The sequence below is a fragment of the Choristoneura fumiferana genome, chromosome 28 (assembly GCF_025370935.1).
Source record: "Choristoneura fumiferana chromosome 28, NRCan_CFum_1, whole genome shotgun sequence".
NCBI lineage: Eukaryota > Metazoa > Arthropoda > Insecta > Lepidoptera > Tortricidae > Choristoneura > Choristoneura fumiferana.
Window position 1 is genome coordinate 6,436,753 of NC_133499.1, and position 19,133 is coordinate 6,455,885.

At 41.2% G+C, this 19,133-nt stretch overlaps 1 protein-coding gene across 1 annotated transcript in view; it reads right to left on the bottom strand.

Moving 5' to 3' along the window:
• Window positions 1–1,103: 1,103 nt before the first annotated feature.
• LOC141443943 (SID1 transmembrane family member 1-like) overlaps window positions 1,104–19,133 on the bottom strand; it is a 34,735-nt gene continuing 16,705 nt past the window's right edge. The window contains exons 9-20 of the mRNA XM_074109365.1: window positions 15,562–15,716; window positions 14,838–14,969; window positions 14,237–14,345; window positions 13,484–13,595; window positions 12,696–12,878; window positions 7,479–7,599; window positions 5,805–5,927; window positions 4,918–5,034; window positions 4,140–4,272; window positions 3,001–3,126; window positions 1,804–1,882; window positions 1,104–1,490 (exon numbers count right to left, since the gene is read on the bottom strand). Coding sequence (XP_073965466.1) covers window positions 1,314–1,490; window positions 1,804–1,882; window positions 3,001–3,126; window positions 4,140–4,272; window positions 4,918–5,034; window positions 5,805–5,927; window positions 7,479–7,599; window positions 12,696–12,878; window positions 13,484–13,595; window positions 14,237–14,345; window positions 14,838–14,969; window positions 15,562–15,716 — 1,567 coding nt within the window. The 3' untranslated portion in view covers window positions 1,104–1,313. The remainder of the gene's footprint in view (window positions 1,491–1,803; window positions 1,883–3,000; window positions 3,127–4,139; window positions 4,273–4,917; window positions 5,035–5,804; window positions 5,928–7,478; window positions 7,600–12,695; window positions 12,879–13,483; window positions 13,596–14,236; window positions 14,346–14,837; window positions 14,970–15,561; window positions 15,717–19,133) is intronic.

The window sequence follows — 19,133 nt, forward strand, 5'->3', positions numbered from 1 at the left end:
TAAAATGCCGAAGATTATCCATAGCCTTGGAAGGAAAAAATTCACAACGTATATGTCATGTATTTGTCATAGAAAAAGTCTGAGGGATTACAAAATATTCCTTTAAATAATATCACCGACACTGCTGTCAATATGGCTGGTAAGTTGAAAATACAAACTGAAATATAGATGCACAGAAAAAACCAGAAAAATAAGACCAACACTGGGAATCGAACCCAGGTCCTCGGTATTCCGTACCGCGTGCTATACCGCGTGGTCTTATTTTTCTGGTTTTTTCTGTGCATCTATATTTCAGTTTGTATTTTCAATTTAGGTGAATTGAAATAAAAAATACAAAAAGATTCCAAAAAACCAATCTTAATGACTGGTAAGTATCGTATAGTAAGTGTAAAGAACGTTGCAATATAAAACGTAGAAGTGCTGCCCTCGCGTCGGGTTTTTTATATTCCTGGTCAGCCTTTAATTCTTACATTATTCATAAAACTATTGAGCTTTACATATGTTTTATAGTGAGTCTAAAATTTGTCAAGATTATATGAGTACGTTAGAGAGACAGTGTGAGTTTATACAAGGTGCTATTAAGTAACTGAAAACCTCAATGTGTTCAGAATCAAGCGTAGGAATAGGAACGCTTACAATACTAAATAAATAAGTATCTGTTGAAAATGGAATTTTACCAGCTTTTATTTATTTTCACCTGTCCCGTTGTCTGTCTGTCTGTATGTAGTCAAATCTTGCAAGTTAAATTCGACCAACTTCCAGTAGTCGGATTGACTTGAAATTTGGCATACTTATGTAAATCACGTGACAATACAATAATCTGGTAGTGACATCCTGGTAGTCCGGCCAGGATCGTCTCCGCAGGACGGAACTCTTCAACGCTTAATAGCATCGACTTGAAATTTGGTGTGCAAATGTAGTTTGGGTGACAATGCAAGTACAGTTAACAAAAAGTACAGTCAGCAAAGAAAAGCTTGTATTAAAAATGTTTTTTTATGGTTAGGTTATTTAATACAAGCTTTTCTATTGACTGTGCTTACATTGTCATCTAGACTAAATATCCATACAAATTTCAAGTCGGTGCCGTTAACCATTGAGGACCACCAGGATGTCACTGCCAGATCATTGTATTGTCACCAGATTTACATAAGCGTGCCAAATTTGACCCGCACATACATATATTGCAAGTTAAATAAAAGCCTGTAAAAATACAGGTTTTCAGTATATTTAAAAACCTTGCCTAAGTAAAAAACAAGTTATCGGTAATTTTCTTAATAAAACCGGTCAAGCGCGACTCGCGCACCGCGGGTTCTTTAAAACACCATGATTTCGCTTCGCGGCGTGTCCATGAGGTTGTCGTCTATGGTGAGATACATGTTGAACGAGAAAAACATGGCGGTCGACGACATGAAGTGCCAGATGTCGTGAGCGTCGTACAGCTGGAGAAGGTTGCAGGGACGGTTGCTCTGGCGGGACTGGGCTGGCGTCAGCTGCGGAAGAATGATGATGAATTTTCATTTGATTCCCATATTGTTACAATACAAAATATATTTTTTTATTCCTTCGCCATATTTTTTTTCGCAGAGGCCATATTGAGAGGCCTATTATATACCCTATGTCACTCCGACAGTTATGACGAATCCAATGATACCTCATATGTTACATTCGTCCAGCCGTTTAGGCTGCAGCGAGGACCAAAGAAATGGACATACATACCCACATACATAAATACATACATACTTACATACATACGCTCGAAAAACATAACCCTCCTTCGGGCAGTCGGGTAAAAATGACACTCACCGCCCAGTTGGTGCTCTGGTCCAGATAGAAGTAACTGGAACTGAACCAGTTAGTGTAGGTCAGCACTATGAACACCCAGCTGCGGAAATAAATAAACATTAAATACTAGTTTATGCAACTGTTACGTAATAAGGGTCCTTAAAACACGAGTGCCGTGGTTGTGAATCGAGGCGTAGCCGAGTTTCATAAAAGGATCACACGAGTGTTTTAAGGCCGAATTACGTATGCATACATTACTTTATCTAAATCGATATATTAAGTTTTTTTATTTTTTTTATTTTTTTATTCGATTGGATGGCAAACGAGCAAGTGGGTCTCCTGATGGTAAGAGATTACCACCGCCCATAGACACCTGCAACACCAGGGGGGGGGGGGATTCAAGCATCATTGAGAATGACCTTCATTGCAACCAGAACCATGTCTGCCCCACGAGCTCCTGCGCCTGCGGTTCATTACGATATCGATTTCGGTGTCGTAATGACCATTACGATACAGCCGTGTTCATAACAGAATCTAATGTCGTAATGCTGGTTATTATCTATGGTTTTAAAACGCATAATAAAGGATTTACTATATGGGTGTAGATAAAAAAAGTCCACTTCGTCCAAACATTTTTTTTCACACAATCAGTAATTTTGTGGTATAATAAAACCTCGTACGTCCCTTTGAGACAATTAATTCGATGAACTAAAACAATAACTTTGCTCACCCCCGACCTTATGATAGAAAACCGTTAATAAACACGTTTTTAAAGAACAAAAGTCTATCACGAATTATTACTGGAGTAGAAACATTAACTTATATATTAAGAACAGTTCTATCAGACCACATTTTTTAATTTTCATTCAATTTTTATGGAATAATCGAGAAACTCACGATGCCAGCTCAGCAGGTATAAACGCTCTTAAATACAAACTAGATTTCTCTCACACATTTCGTATGTTTTGGTCGTTTACCTTTACTTGTCCGAATTTCACTTGCCATACCAACGTTTGCCATAAAATATATGGGACCGTGCTGTTTTCAGGATTTTTTTAAATGTCATCATATAGAATGCAGTAAGTTAGGTTAGTTTAACGAAGAAATTACTATCTCAGAAATAAATCACTTTATGGCAAATGAAAATTCTAGAAAACGATACATTCGGGCATATGAAATTCGGGCAAACGATGGAGAACCGTTTTCTGGTATACAGACCTGTACCACCGGATGGACTCTCGGTGCAGCAGCTTGATGACGATATAGAAGAGCGTGTACAAGAAGAGATTACTCATCAGCACCAGCAACAGGTGGGACGCGAAGTCGCGGCTGTGCTGCGCCACGCTGGAACAATACTAGATTGTACAACGAGACCATAAAACGACCCATTTACAGATTGCTTTTTGGAGTCTTCGTATTTTTTATTTCAACACCAAATTTTGTTACTTTTACGGTCATCCCGTAAAATCGATATCGAAAATACAAACTGAAACATAGATGCACAGAGAAACCAGACCAGTGTCGCTGCTCAAGTGACTAAATAAGAAACAAACAAGCTGAGATGCGTGGTGCATAGGCAAAATTCGTGTCTGTACTCCTGTCTGTAGCGGTATAGCACGCAGCACGGAATGCTGAGGACCTGGGTTCGATTCCCAGCGCTGGTCTCTTTTTCGGGTTTTCGATACGAGCCATTTTGCCCGAGACGCTCATATTCATAGACACGCGAGCCGGTACGGAACGTCGAGGGGAAAATGGGTTTACATTACAATTCTGCTTTTCATTTCGATGGAGAGGAAATTCTATAGCAACAGTGGAAACAAATTGTTAGCTTACTAGGTACCTTTTGTTTTTCATGCATTGATATATTATGCAACTATGGCCCAAGCCCTCTTGTTCTGAGAGGAGGCCTGTGCCCAGCAGTGGGACGTATATAGGCTGGGATGATGATGATGATGATGATATATTATTACAGGCCATTCACGAGAGCTGGCACGAATTGATTGAATGAAAGTATCCTGTGCGTTACATATTTGAATACTTCACGCAAATATGAAAATGTAATGCATCTGTTATTTTCCTACAAAAATGTCCAAGTGACATTACTTTAGTTCAATCCATTCGCGCCAGTTCATGTAAATCGATCTGTATAAAAAAATATATACAAACTTTTTCGTTTGTGGCTGTTGACACCTGATTACCTTGGTCTTAGAAGAAAAATTTACTTTATGCACTAGAGCATAAAAAGTCATTATGTCGCCGAGATCCAGCGTAAATACGAAGGTTACGAGCATTAGAAGTGAAAAGCTGGGGGGCGTGTGACTCCCGCCGCTCGGTAAGTCTGTCTGTCTGTGACTCACCCATACGCCGCCAGCGCCCAGTTGGCCAAGTTAGCAATGACCAGCAACACGCAGCGACCCACGTATGTCGGCGTGATCGCCGCTAGGGGGCGTGTTACAAATTCGCGCGCGGCGCGGTATATCAGACCGGAGTCTGTAAAAAAACGTATTAAAGTTAAATTAACTTGTAATGTACGAGTATGTATGTATGTGCAGGTCAAATCGTGCAAGTTGAATTTGACCCACTACCAGTGGTCGTATTGACTTGACATTTGGCATACTTATGTAAATCTAGTGATATTAAAATAACCTGGTAGGTTCATAGGATCGTCTCCGCAGGACGGAACTCCTCAACGGGCATCGACATAAATTTGTTACGGAAATGTAGCTTGGATCACAATGCAAGTACAGTCAACAAAAAGTACACACACACATAAACATCACGCCTGTATTCCCAAATGGGTAGGCAGAGCACACGAAACGTTACCGCTTCGGAGCCACTTTTAGCAATTTTAGGTTTCGAGTTTGACAAAAACGGTACAATAGTGACAGGTTGCTAGCCTGTCGCCTACGGTATACCTTAACCTATATCCTCAGTCGCCTCTTACGACATCCACGGAAGACGTAATTTTATGTCGCCTAGATCCAGCATAAATGCCAACTTTACAAGCATGAGAAGTGAAAATATATTTTTGCCTGGCACGTTGCTGTCACGGTCATGATATGATACGGTGTAATGGGTAGAGCTTAAGGATTCCGTTTCGACTGTGGAGATAAAAACAGAGGCTAACACACTCACCCAGTCTGAATCTTCCCAAGTAATATATCTGGAATGTCATTATGAGACAGGTGATGAGATGCAGTATCGTGAACGCCACCCAGAAGTACACATTTGCATTTAATACTCCCACGAGGCCTGTGGACACAAAGATAATTTTGAACACGAAACTACCGTGAGATTTACTAATTTAACGAGATAATATATAAAATTAATATAAAATTTTGCAGGTGGTACTGGTAGGACCTTCCGCAGGTCCGCCCGGATTGCTACCATCATCTTGCTCGCTAATCCTGCCGTGAAGCAGCAGTGCTTGGACACTGCGGCGTGGAGAGTAAGACAGCCGGTGAAATTACTGGCACTTGAGGTATCTCATCTTAGGCCTCTAGGTTGGCAACGCATCTGCAATCCCCCTGGTATTGCAGGTGTCTATGGGCGGTGGTGACCATCAGGAGACCCACTTGCTCGTTTGCCATTCTAGGTCTACAGGTTTCGTTCACCGGCGCTCTTAGAAGAAGGGTTAGCCCGGGATCCCCGGGTTAGGAGAAGCTCGAAAAATGTCGAGCTAAACTCGATTTAAGACGCGAATTATCCGGGTTTTTGTCATTAAATATGATTTTATCAGTAAAAAATGAGTTCTAATACACCTATCATAGGATCGCTAATGCGGATTGGAATTATTTCCAAATATCCCTGTCCATGATATAATCATTAACTTTATAATACGCCTTAGATATTAATGTCTTCTTCACAATAGATCTAATATATAATCTGTGAAAATTTCAAGTGCCTATCTATTACGGCTCTAGAGATAGAGCCCTGTGACAGACGGACAGACAGACGGCGGAGTCTCAGTAATAGGGTCCCGTTGGTACCCTTTGAATACGGAACCCTAAAAACACACTCACCCACAAATATGATGAGCGCCAGCACGCCGAAGGTGGCGTGCGCGCGCGCATTGATGTCCGGATGCCGCGACTGGTAGATCTTAACCATGCATAGTACAGACGTCACGTACATGAACGATGTATCTGGAAGTACATGCTACGTGGATGACTTGGGTATTTGCTCAGGAAAAGCTACATTGTACAACAAGAGCAGAAAACGAGCCGTTTATTAAATCATATTGTAGAGAGAGAGTAAAATTTATTTACACATATTCGATACACATAAAAATACATTAGATGGAAAGAATAAAAAAACAACATCGTATAGTATACAGTGGGCCCCACTCAGCATAATGTTACGGCAAGCCGCAACGCTGTTTTTCAGTGGGACCCATTTAAAAACTAAAACATATAAATACATACAAACACCATGACGACTCGAAAGCCAGCGGAAAGAAGTAGAAAGAAACTTTCAATCCGGAAGCATGTATGGCAACACTCGATCAGTTTAACCATTTTCGAAACAGTTAAACCGTTAAACCTCAACAAGTCAGGCCAGGATTGTAGTGTAATATTTACAATTTAAATAATACCGGTATTGTAACGGATAACTCACGTGTTAAACGTCGTGACGTCTTAGAAGTGAGTACAATATCATTTAATATGAATGAGTCTCACGGTATTTCATGTTCAAACGAGCCATTTTACCCGAGACGTGCATATAGCCACCTGAGCCGGTACGGCGAGGGTGGATATACACGTCGAGGGCAAAATGGGTTTAATGCTCGAGTTTTACACTGCTTTTCACTTCGATTGAGAGGAAATTAAATAGCGACAGTGGAAAATAAAATTGTTTATCTACATGCATATCATAACTTCCCTATTATATGTTCAGAAACGACTATCAAATGGCCTTTATTAAGAAACCTGGTATCTGCGGGTGCATCTTAATGTTCACATTAAAGTACAGTGCATCTTAATGTTTACATTAAAGTATCGGTAATACTTTTTTTAACAATGCATATCTGTACATATTGTAGAAAAGTTATGACATGCATGTAGATAATAATTATTATTATAAATAAAACTTTAGTTTTTTATTATCTGTTAGGTACTTCAAACTAGTTATCAGTAACACTAACTTAAAAATACAGGCCATATCTGAACATATTATAGAAAACTTATGATATGCATGTAGATAAAGTTATGTATGCGGCTATACATAATTAGGCATTAAAACACTCGTGTGATCTTATTATGAAACTCGCCTTCGGCTCGTTTCATAAAACCACACTCGTACTTTAATGCCTCTCATTATGCACCAGCCACATAAAAGTAATTTTATGTCGCCCAGATCCAGCAAAAAACGAACTTTACGAGCATGAGAAGTGAAACAAATATAAACATTATATCCAGCTAAAGCTCTGCGTGACAACACATCGTGCACTTAGCACGTCACGTCACGTCACTCCCGAACTTTATTATGACGCGCTTCAACTTTTTCGGACGGGTGTGTTAGGTACGGACGTCAAGCGCATACATGACACGCGACGACGGTTGGTTAGGAAACGTGCTAGTGGCCATAGTCTCATACTTTTCAATACAAAGGATATATTTTTGCCTGACACGTTGCTGTTACGGTCATGGTATGATACGGTGTAATGAGTAGAGAGCTTTAGACGGCCAAGAACTTACCGAATTGGAAGTTCATGCTATTAGGGCACACGTGGTATGCTGCCGACAGAAGGCCCTCGCTCACCAAAGCTATACCCATGGCGTAGAGAAGACCGAAATGCTGCGGTATACCCAGCTCTTTCTGTGGACAAAGAAGATAATATGGGTTTACTTATTACTTTGTACTATGGAACGCAAAACCTCAAGTCTATTTGGACAGACCCCTTGCGATAGTATGTCGTCCTGGTGCTTTTGCAGCGTGAATCTTTCCATCAGCGTTCCAAATTAGAATTCAGTTCAAACCACAGAAGTTCGGAACCACAATTTTGGATTTAGAGTAAGCTCCTTGAAGAGCTGCGTTCCTGGTACTTCTGGTATTATTCGATGCGTTAAAAACAGCATTTTGACAGCACTTAAATTAACCTGTAATGCCTCACTCAGAGACAGCAATTAGCCATCATTTTCTATGGAAAATCATAAACTTCTGTCTCTGAGTGAAGCAGCACTACTAACAAGTAACTACCCTCTCGTCTACTCCTGGACTGGGTGCCAGTCGTGTTTCTTCCAGACAGCAGCCAGGAACAGAGCCCCGAGCACCGCGAAGCCCACGTTGGAGTACACGTGGGTGAAGTCCGACAACGCGAACAGCGGATGGCGAAACCTCATCACATCATCAACAGTCTTTTCTAATTTTCAAAGAACTCTCCAGAACTTTTTAAGTCTTCCATATTGAAGGGACTTGGATCCCGAAACTTGCATCGTTGGAACGCATAACTTCAACTCTATTAGGACAAGCCTCTTGATATAGTATATCGTCCTGGTACTTTTTCAGTTTTCAAATTCAAAATTCGAACTTTCTTTTCATAGCGTTCTTAATTTGATCAGTCTAAACAGAAGTTCGGAAGCTACATTTAATTTTATTGGGTTTAAACTCCTTGGAGAGCTGCGATCCTGGTACTTCTTTATCCGATCCGATATAGGTAAATATGTACCTGTCTTCACATTGTCCGGCCCGATATTGGATGTCGGAGCCGACACCGATACGTTCACGGCACCATCGGACGCCCGTGGGCTGTCGGACGATAAAATTTGTATGTGTGCTATGCGTGTATCTAAATTGTCTCTGTGTGGCAGAGCCCGATGCGTGGCGGCCATTTTGAGCTGGTCGTATCGGAACGATTTCGTCGGAAATATGTGAAAGCAAGGGCTACTACGAAACTCGAAACTCGAAGTTCGTGCAGTGAGGTCCCTCTGACACTTATACTATTTAATACGAGAGCGAGAAGGACGGTACGATACGAACTTCGAGTTTCGTAGTAGCCCCGCAGCACATGGTGTCGGCTATCGGATGTCGTCTATCGGCGTCCGATACCGATATCGGATCGGATAATGTGAAAACGCTCTAAACTGAAAGACAGGAACCATTAGCCAAATAAGTGGTCTATCGATTTTTGGCAGTAATGGACGCTAACCAAAAGCGACCGATTGCCATTGCCACCAAGCAAAAAGTTGAAGTTGAAGAATTTTGAAACAAGTTCCTATCACATGAATATGTCCCTAAAGTCGAACTTTGAAGTTGACAGACACGTCTATCGGCATTATTGTTTTATGACATGCAAACGATTATCAAATTTAGGGTGGTTGATCACATATTTGGCTGATGATTCATATTTCATACATTTTACTTGCCCCGATATCGGTATCGGCGGCCGATACCGATATCGGATCGGATAATCTGAAAACGCTTTTATTCGATGGGTTAAAAACATTTGTCACCGGTTAACTAGATAGCAGTAAAATTTCCTTGTGTAATGCCTCACTCAAAGACGTCAATTAACTGTAATTTTGTATAGAAAAATAAAATCACGTTTTAGGTTTAACGAAGCTCTCGCCTACCCCTGTACTCCTTGGCTGGTACCAGTCGTGTCTCCTCCAAACAGCAGCTAGGACTTTCTAGAACTTTCTAGTCTTCCACTACGGTCTTCCATAAGGAAGGGACTTGGATCTCGAAACCTGCATCGTTGGAACGCAAAATCTCAAGTCTATTTGGACGGACCCCCCTTGCGATACTATGTCGTCCTGGTACTTTAGCAGCGTGAATCTTTCAAAAATTCCTTCTTTTTTCAAATTTAAAACTTGAACGCAATATAATATTATTAGCGTTCCAAATTCGAATTCAGATCAGATACAGCTTTGCACAGAAGTTTGGACGCTAAATTTTTTTGGATTTAGAGTAAACTCCTTGAAGAGCTGCGATCCTGGTACTTTTGAATTTCCAAGCTGTCAACGATTTAACTAAACAGCACATCAGTCGTCATTTTCTATGGAAAATCATAAACTTAGGTGTCTGAGTGAAGCTGAACTACTAACTAACCTCTCGTCTACTCCTGGCCTGGTGCCAGTCGTGTCTTCCACAGACAGCAGCCAGGCCCAAAGCCCCGAGCACCACGTAGCCCAAGTTGGAGTACACTTGGTTCAAATCCGACAACGCGAACAGCGGATGGGCGCAGAGGGCGTTGAAGTTGCCGAATTGGATAACTTCAAAAATGCATCCATCACATCAACGAGTCTTCTAATTTTCAAAGAACTTTTCTAAAACTTTCTAAGTTGCTGAAGGAAGGGACTTGGAACCCCAAACCTCCATAATGCCTGATTTCTCCATCCTTGGAACTCAAAATCTCAGCTCTACTAGGACAGGCCTCTTCCGATAGTATGTCGTCCTGGTACTTTTGCAGCGTGAATCAAATGTTTCTTTTCAAATTCAAAATTCGAACGCGATATAGCGTTCCTAATTTGAATTCAGTCTAACTTCAGAAGTTCGGAAGCTACATTATTGGGTTTGGAGTAACCTTCTTGAAGAGCTGCGATCCTGGTACTTCTGGTATTATTCCGTGCGTTAAAAACGGTAATTTGTCAGCCGTCATCGACTAAAAACAGCACTTAAATTACTGTAATTCCTCAATCAGAGACAGCAATTAGTCGTCATTTTCTATGATAGTACATTGTGTCTTAAGGGCGGTAAATAAGGAATTACGAACGAGAGTCTATTAGGCTTTAATGATTCGATGTTTGTAATTCTAGTACCGCCCGTGCGATATATAATGTTTTTCATCACATTTGCGAGTAAACTTTTATATTTCTATAAGAAAAAATAAGTATAGTTCTTCCAAATATTGGCGATACCTTAGGCTGCGCTCTTAGCAGCCCCCTCCCTTAGCGCGCTGCAGCGTGCGTGTGCACGTGGTCCTGCAGCAGCGCGCGCATGGCGCAGCAGTTGTACGGGCATGGACTCATTTACCGACCTTGGGCTTCATGAAAAGAAAATTTGTACGCGCAATGACTCATTTATCGACGACGGGTTTCATGACAAGCACATTAAGGTCGAGGGTTTTATTTGGGGGGTTGCAACCAAGGTAGCCTGCAGGTTTCGACACTGTTTACGAGCAAGTGGGATGAAAAAAAAAAATCATAAACTTCTGTCGACTACTAACTAACCTCTCGTCTACTCGGTCTTGGTTGCCGGATTGGTTAACTCCGACAATGTATCATCCATCACATCAACAGTCTTTTCTAATTTTCAAAGAACTTTTCTATATCTTTCTATGTTGTTTCTAAGTTGCAGAAGGAAGGGACTTGGAACCCCAAACCTCCATAATGCCTCCTACGTTGGAACTCAAAACCTAACTCTACTAGGACAGGCCTCTTCCGATAGTATGTCGTCCTGGTATTTATGCAGCGTGAATCGATTCAAATAACCTTCTCTTTTCAAATTCGAAATTCGAACGCGATAATTATAGCGTTCCTAATTTGAATTTTATATAACTTCAGAAGTTTGGTTCGGAAGCTACATTATTGGGTTTGGAGTAACCATCTCGAAGAGCTGCGATCCTGGTACTTCACGTTACAAACGGTAATTTGACAGCCGTCATCGACTAAAAAAAATTAAATAACACTTAATTCCTCACTCAGAGACAGCAATTAGTCGTAATTTTCTATGAAAAATCATAAACTTCTGTCGACTACTAACTAACCTCTCGTCTACTCCTGGCCTGGTGCCAGTCGTTTCTTCTCCAGACAGCAGCCAGGAAACAAAGCCCCGAGCACCACGTATCCCAAGTTGGAGTAGTTGAAATCCGACAACGCGAACAGCGGATGGGCGCAGAGGGCGTTGAAGTATCACAGGTCTTGGTTGCCGGATTGGGTAACTCCGACAATGTATCATCCATCACATCAACAGTCTTTTCTAATTTTCAAAGAACTTTTCTAAAACTTTCTAAGTTGCAGAAGGAAGGGACTTGGAACCCCAAACCTCCATAATGCCTCCATCGTTGGAACTCAAAACCTCAACTCTACTAGGACAGGCCTCTTCCGATAGTATGTCGTCCTGGTACTTTTGCAGCGTGAATCGATCCAAATAACCTTCTCTTTTCAAATTCAAAATTCGAACGCGATATTATTAGCGTTCCTATAACTTCAGAAGTTCGGAAGCTACATTAGGTTTGGATTGGAGTAACCTTCTCGAAGAGCTGCGATCCTGGTACTTCTGGTATTATTCCGTGCGTTAAAAACCGTAATTTGACAGCCGTCATCGACTAAAAAAATTAAACAGCACTTAAATTAACCCTGTAATTCCTCAGAGACAGCAATTAGTCATTTTCTATGAAAAATAAACTTCTGTCGACTCCTCTCGTCTACTCCTGGCCTGGTGCCAGTCGTGTCTTCTACAGACAGCAGCCCGGTAGCCCAAATTGGAGTACACGTGGTTGAAATCTGTCAACGCGAACAGCGGATGGGCGCCAAAACCTCAACTCTACTTATTTATCTTATTTAACTGACATTGGCCCAAGCCTTATGGCCGCCCCATTAAGAGGAATAAATAAAATAACTCTACTAGGATAGGCCTCTTCCGATAGTATGTCGTCCCGGTACTTTTGCAGCGTGAATCGACCCAAATAACCTCTTTTCAAATTCAAAATTCGAACGCGATATTATTAGCGTTCCTAATTTGAATTCATCTTCAGAAGTTCAGAAGCTACATTATTGGGTTTGGAGTAACCTTCTCGAAGAGCTGCGATCCTGGTACTTCTGGTATTATTCCGTGCGTTAAAAACCGAGCTGTCCATATTAAAATTAAACAGCACTTATTGCTTAAATCATCCTGTAATTCCTCACTCAGAGACAGCAATTAGTCGTAATTTTCTATGAAAAATCATAAACTTCTGTCGACTACTAACTAACCTCTCGTCTACTCCTGGCCTGGTGCCAGTCGTGTCTCCTCCAGACAGCAGCCAGGAACAGAGCTCCGAGCACCACGTAGCCCAAATTGGAGTACACGTGGTTGAAGTCTGACAACGCGAACAGCGGATGGGCGCAGAGGGCGTTGAAGTAGCAGAGGTCTTGATTGCCGGATTGGTTGAGTAGCTGTGGAAGATAAGGTCATGAACTAGGGCTGTAGCGGAGCCGGAGGCGGAGACAGAGGCGGATGCGGAGAAGAGCTTCGCAGGGGCGTTTAAAAAAAATTGTAATTAGCATTTCTTTCAAAATTTATTTCATTTTTCCATACAAAATTTTATGAGTCAGTTTTGTCACGCCCATGCTTTGTATGAAAAAAAGTCACAAAACTGTAATTTTTTTGGGGACATTTTTTTAAACAATCGGAATCGATTGTGCTCTTGATTCTGAGTCGGAAAAATCATATTTTTATCAACATTTAAAAAAAGAGAAAGGGTATACTTTTTTTTTAAAACGTCCGCCTCCGCGGAAGTAGAGGTTAAGGCTGCGGCTGCACTAAGTCTGATGATAATGAGGCGGAGACGAAATGTGGATTCAACTAATATGATTGGTCGATCCCTACATCTCCTCTCCGCTCCGTTCGTCTCCGCCTCAGCGGAGCCACAGCCTTAAGCTGTGTTCCATCCACTAGAGTTGTGCGAGGAAGTGTTTTGCTTTCTCGCACAGAAAAGCTGAGCGGAGCTAGCTGGAGCTCTTTTCTTGCCGCAAATTAATTCAACATATCTCTTACTCACTCTTTGATACGTGACAACCAGCTGTATGACAGGCAGAGTGTAGAACACAGCTACTGTCAAAACATTCCATAAATACATCTTCGATCTAGCTTGCAACACTCTAGGTCGGCACCTGCGAGACAATGGTCAATTCAATTATTACTCTATGATTTTTAGTTGCTCTGAAATAAACATGGACGTACTACCTAAACGGGACCGAGCACTTGCAGCTCAAAAGCACGACGAACGAGATAGCTAGTACCGATGCCCTTTGTCCCTTTCAATAGGTTGACCATACCTAAGATTTTTGTGCGACAAGTTAATTGTTTATTGTTTATTATCCTGCTAGTTGTTTATTATAATCATTAAAGTTTTTCATTACCTATAGAAAATTTCTGAGGGATTAGGGGTGGACTACGAAATAAATAATAAGTACAGATAGTATAAGATATCAATTAATTAATGTGAAATAAAGAGTGCAGCGACTAAAGTTTTCTTTGGAATCTGCAACGGAAAGTCGTTTTTGTGTGTAGTTAAGCAACGGGTTAATAAAATTGCTTATGCAAGGCAATATGCCATTTTTACAATATCAATAAATTATGAAAAATCATGCGTCAACTTACGAACAATAATTAACATAACTCAGCTACCAATAATTATATTATCTTCTAAATTGATTACTCGGCAACTAATGTTGTAAGTTAGCTACTTTATTTTGACAAATACGTCTTTTGTTTTGTTTTTGTTTTGGCATACTTTTGTATGCCTACTTACTTAGCTAAGTTAGCGACGCATAGCCTGCCCCCCATTCTGAGATCCTTCTCTCTGTTGATGTCATCCAGTGTGGAATAGTCAGATTCTGTGTCGGATGAGGAACTGCATTCTGAAAGAAGAGAACGAATATGATGTAATATTAAGAATTTATCTCTGTTAATTTCATATGTTTTACAAAAAACACATTTAATGAGGCTACGCCGTGGTGGCCTAATGGTTTGACCTATCGCCTCTCAAGCAGAGGGTCGTGGGTTCGAACCCCGGCTCGCACCTCTGAGTTTTTCGAAATTCATGTGCGGAATTACATTTGAAATTTACCACGAGCTTTGCGGTGAAGGAAAACATCGTGAGGAAACCTGCACAAACCAGCGAAGCGGTTCAATGGTGCGTGCGAAGTTCCCAATCCGCACTGGGCCCGCGTGGGAACTATGGCCCAAGCCCTCTTGTTCTGAGAGGAGGCCTGTGCCCAGCAGTGGGACGTATATAGGCTGGGATGATGATGATAATGAATGAGGCTACCATTTAAAAAAAACTAAAACTATATATTTTTTTCTCATTACTTTTTATTAAAGACTATTTTAAGGGTTTAATTTTAACTTACCATCGCGCCTCGGTCCGTCTCCAACCAAACATTGCTGCGAAGAACTCTCAGCCTCTATATTGATGGTCCGGACGCGCCGACGAGCCACGCTGACTTCGTCGTGCGGCGTCGCAGGGGAGGCGAGGCACTCCGCTGTTAAAGGGGGGGGTGTTAATTCAATACAGTATTTGACTATAATTATTTGCGATATCCTGGACCCTACTTCACCACACTGACAGGTGCGACTACTACTTTCATAGAGAACCAGCCAATGTGTACAGAAGAAAAAATCTGACTCTTCTAACTCATTGTTACCAAGATAAGTTAGAAGCAGATCAAACTGAAGGTAAACTGTTCCCTTTTCCTTCTTTGGCTAATGGCTCGACATAATTGTAATTCGTTGGCATCAAGAGTACCAGGACAGCAGAATCCAGTAAGTAGCTCACCTTCGTTCAGATTCGCTTCAGCGTCCAGCCTCGCCTGCCTCCTCTGTACAGCGCGATAAAAGCTACGTAGAAACAAGAGAAGAAGGCAAGGACAGCCCCCGCTGCTACCTTGTGTTATTGCTGCTATCTTACTCTTTCTAACTCATTATTACCAAGGTAAGTCAGATCAGATCAAACTGATGTTACTCTCTATGTTATATCATCCTTCTTTGGCTAAGAATGTTCTTCTCTCTCGCTATAAAAATGCATATTTGTTGGCATAAAAAGTACCAGGGCAGCAGAATCCAGTAAGAGCTCACCTTCGTTCAGATTCGCTTCGGCGTCCAGCCTCGCCTGCCTCCTCTGCACCACGACAGCGATGATAAAAGCTACGTAGAAACACAAGAAGAAGGCGAGGACAGCCCCCGCTGCTATCATATACTCCTGGTAGGATATCGTCGCTATTATTCGAAGGCTGTAAAAGAAAAAAATCTAGTAAAAAAACAGTATGTAACGTGTGTATGTTTGTTACCAACTCTTTCACTCAAAAAAGACTGAATGGATTTGGATGATATCTGGGATAACACACAGGCTATTTTCTATCCCGATCCCATGGGAATATCGGTATAAAAAGTAATCTGTGTTATTCCAGATGTCCAGCTATCTTCATACATACCAAATTTCATCTAAATCAGTCCGGCTGTTTTAGCGTGAAGGAGTAACAAACACACACACACACACACACACGCGCGCGCGCGCGCGCGCACAAACTTTCGCATGTATAGTATTAGTAGGGAGTGGGGATTTACTTACGTGAAATTCTTGACTCTCCCATCGCCCACCGCAAGATCTATCTTCCTCTCTTCCTCCCAGCCTAAGTATCTGGCCATAGTAGGTAGTGTTTTGTTAGCAGTGTCCCCTGTACAATACTCGTCTGACGTCTTCACTATGAATACTATGTAGAAACCCATGGGGAATGTGTCTTGCTGAGGAAAGAAAATACGAAAGAATGTTTTTTTTTTATTCAACTGGATGGCAAACGAGCAAGTGGGTCTCCTGATGGTAAGAGATCACCACCGGCCATAAACATTTGCAACACCAGGGGTACTGCAGATGCTTTGCCAACCTAGAGGCCTAAGATGGGATACCTCAAGTGCCAGTAATTTCACCGGGAGTCTGTGGATGTACAAAATAAAAGTTGGCAAAACCCCCGAGTTTGTCACTTCAAAGTTCAATATCTCAAAAAACGGCTGAACCGATTTTGATGAAAAATGTCTAAGACCCGTTTAAGAACTACGGTGTCACAGACAGACACACATAGCGGTCAAACTTATAACATCCCTCTTTTTGCGTCGGGGGTTAAAAAGAGATGTGACCTGGGTCTATCAACTATTTCTTGTTAGTTATTCTGTCCCGTTATCCAAGAGACAACAGCGACAGTTCCTAAAAAACCTGTTATATTATATGCTACTAACAACGTGCTTAGGAGATAGTCCATAAACAAAGGGCGTTTAACTACGACAAAAATGTACGCTTGGTGAATTTTAACCACAGAAATTATATAAAAACTTGGTTTTAAAGAGTTGTCCAGGGGACGTAACCATGGCAACGAAGTACAAGAAAAAGTTGATCAACCCACCTATTGGAGCGACCTTCGTTATTTGGGTCAATCAACGTTTTCTTATATCTCGTTGCCATGGTTACGTCTCCTGAGTTACTTATTAAAAGTATGATTTTATGGGGTAGAAATCCACTAAAATATAGGAGTTGTGACAGTTTTAAGACAATATCTGAACAATTCAAACGGCGCAAATATGTCTGTATAGGGCCGAACTACATATTTGCACCGTTTGGGGTGGAAACCCATGGGTTCCAGGCGCGAAGGAACTCGCAAAAGAGATTTTTTTCACGCCTGGTAAAGGCAGCTACTTCCGTCAACGTTTGAGCCCAGCCATTCAACGCGGAAACGCTGCCTGTCTGCTAGGAACTACGCCGTCGACGGACATTTTTAAAGATATTTTTTGTTTTTAATTTTTTATTAGTTGTTCTGTAAATATTTTCTCATATGAGCCGTGAAGGAATTGTGATTATTTATTCAGACTATTTATGTATATTATTAGCATGCTTAGGAGCTCCATTGCAAACATTATACTAAGAACGTGTATCACAGTATCACTGAGGTCTCCTGAGTAACGTACACTAAAAATAAAAATATATGTATAATAAAAATGTAAACTAAAGAAAGGTGTATTTGGGTCAATCAAATGTTTAGTGTATGTTATTCTGTACCGTTACTCTCAGGAGACATCAGGGATACATGTTAGACTATCGTAAGTATACTTACATTTAAAGTAATACCACCCCGTCTCGTCATTGACAAATAATAACCGTCGTAAAGTATGTTCCTTTCGTTGTCGAATACAGGACACTAAAATGTAAACAAGAAAATATTTAGTTTCATAACTTTCATAAGCTTCGAAAAGTAACACCTGAAACCTGAATGAACCTGAAAAACCCCCAGGGACAATTGACACCAATTGACCTGGTCCCAAAGTAAGCTTAGCAAAGCTTGTGTTATGGTACTAAGCAACGGATAAATATAATTAGATAGATACATACTTAAATACATATTAAACACCCAAGACCCGAGAACAAACATATTATATATTTTATTTTATAGATCTATAATGTTTTTCCATCATTTTTTGTCGGATAAGTTCGTATTTATTGCTTCCTCAATTAGCTTTAGTAAACTTCAGTAAGCTAGTTGAGAAAGCAAGACAAATACGTACTTTTTCCGACAAAACACGATGGAAAAACATAAACAGACCAAGTAATGTTTGCAACAAGACACAAATGAAAATCAAAAAACCAGCCAAGAGCGCGTCGGTCACGCTCAGGATAGGGTTTCGTAGCCGTTGCGTGTGCGTGTGCGCGCGCGCGTGTGTGTGTGTGTGTGGGGGGGGGGGGGGAATCGGTGCGTCGGGGAATTAAACGGGGTAACGCGGGGTTGCCCAAAATGAATGGATTTGTTTACTTATTTATTGATAAACTTACCGAAAAGTTCTGTATAGAAATAACGGCGCAGATATCGTCATCGGACTCTATCATGACGATGACGCTCTTTGGCTGACTGAACCACGTGTCTTTCTTGAATAAATCATTGTCTACAAAAATTAATTAATTAAATAGTCGAATGTACAACAAGTGCATTATCGGTCATCAATTTATAATACGTCCTTTATTCATAACAATACAATTTATACAATACAAATATTCTTTAGTGCACACCAAATATCAGTACAAAAAACTTATAATATAAACACTTAGATTCAGGGTAGACAGCGGGTCTATCGCAACAAATAAATAAATACAATAAAACACAATACATTAAACATTTTTGCAATGGTAGGACCTTGTGCAAGGTCCGCCCCGGATTGCTACTACCATCATCATCATCATCATCATCATCATCAGCCTATGTTCGTCCTCTGCTGGACATAGCCTCTTCCCATGGCACGCCACTGAGCACGATCCTCGGCCACTCTATCCAGCTCTTGCCAGCCGCCCTGCTACTACCATCTTGCTCGCTAATCCTGCCGTGAAGCAGCAGTGCTTGCACTGTTGTTTCGGCGTAGAGAGTAAGACAGCCGGTGAAATTACTGGCACGTGAGGTATCCCGTCTTAGGCCTCTAGGTTGGCAACGCGTCTTGCAATACCCCTGGTGTTGCAGATGTTTAGGGCGGTGGTGATCTCTTACCATCAGGAGACCCACTTGCTCGTTTACCATCCAGACGAATACATAAAAAAAATGTAATATGTACAAAAAAAATATCTAACCCAGCCTAACCTATAAATAAAACCCTTCCCAGGTCACCGTCGCTGTTCATCA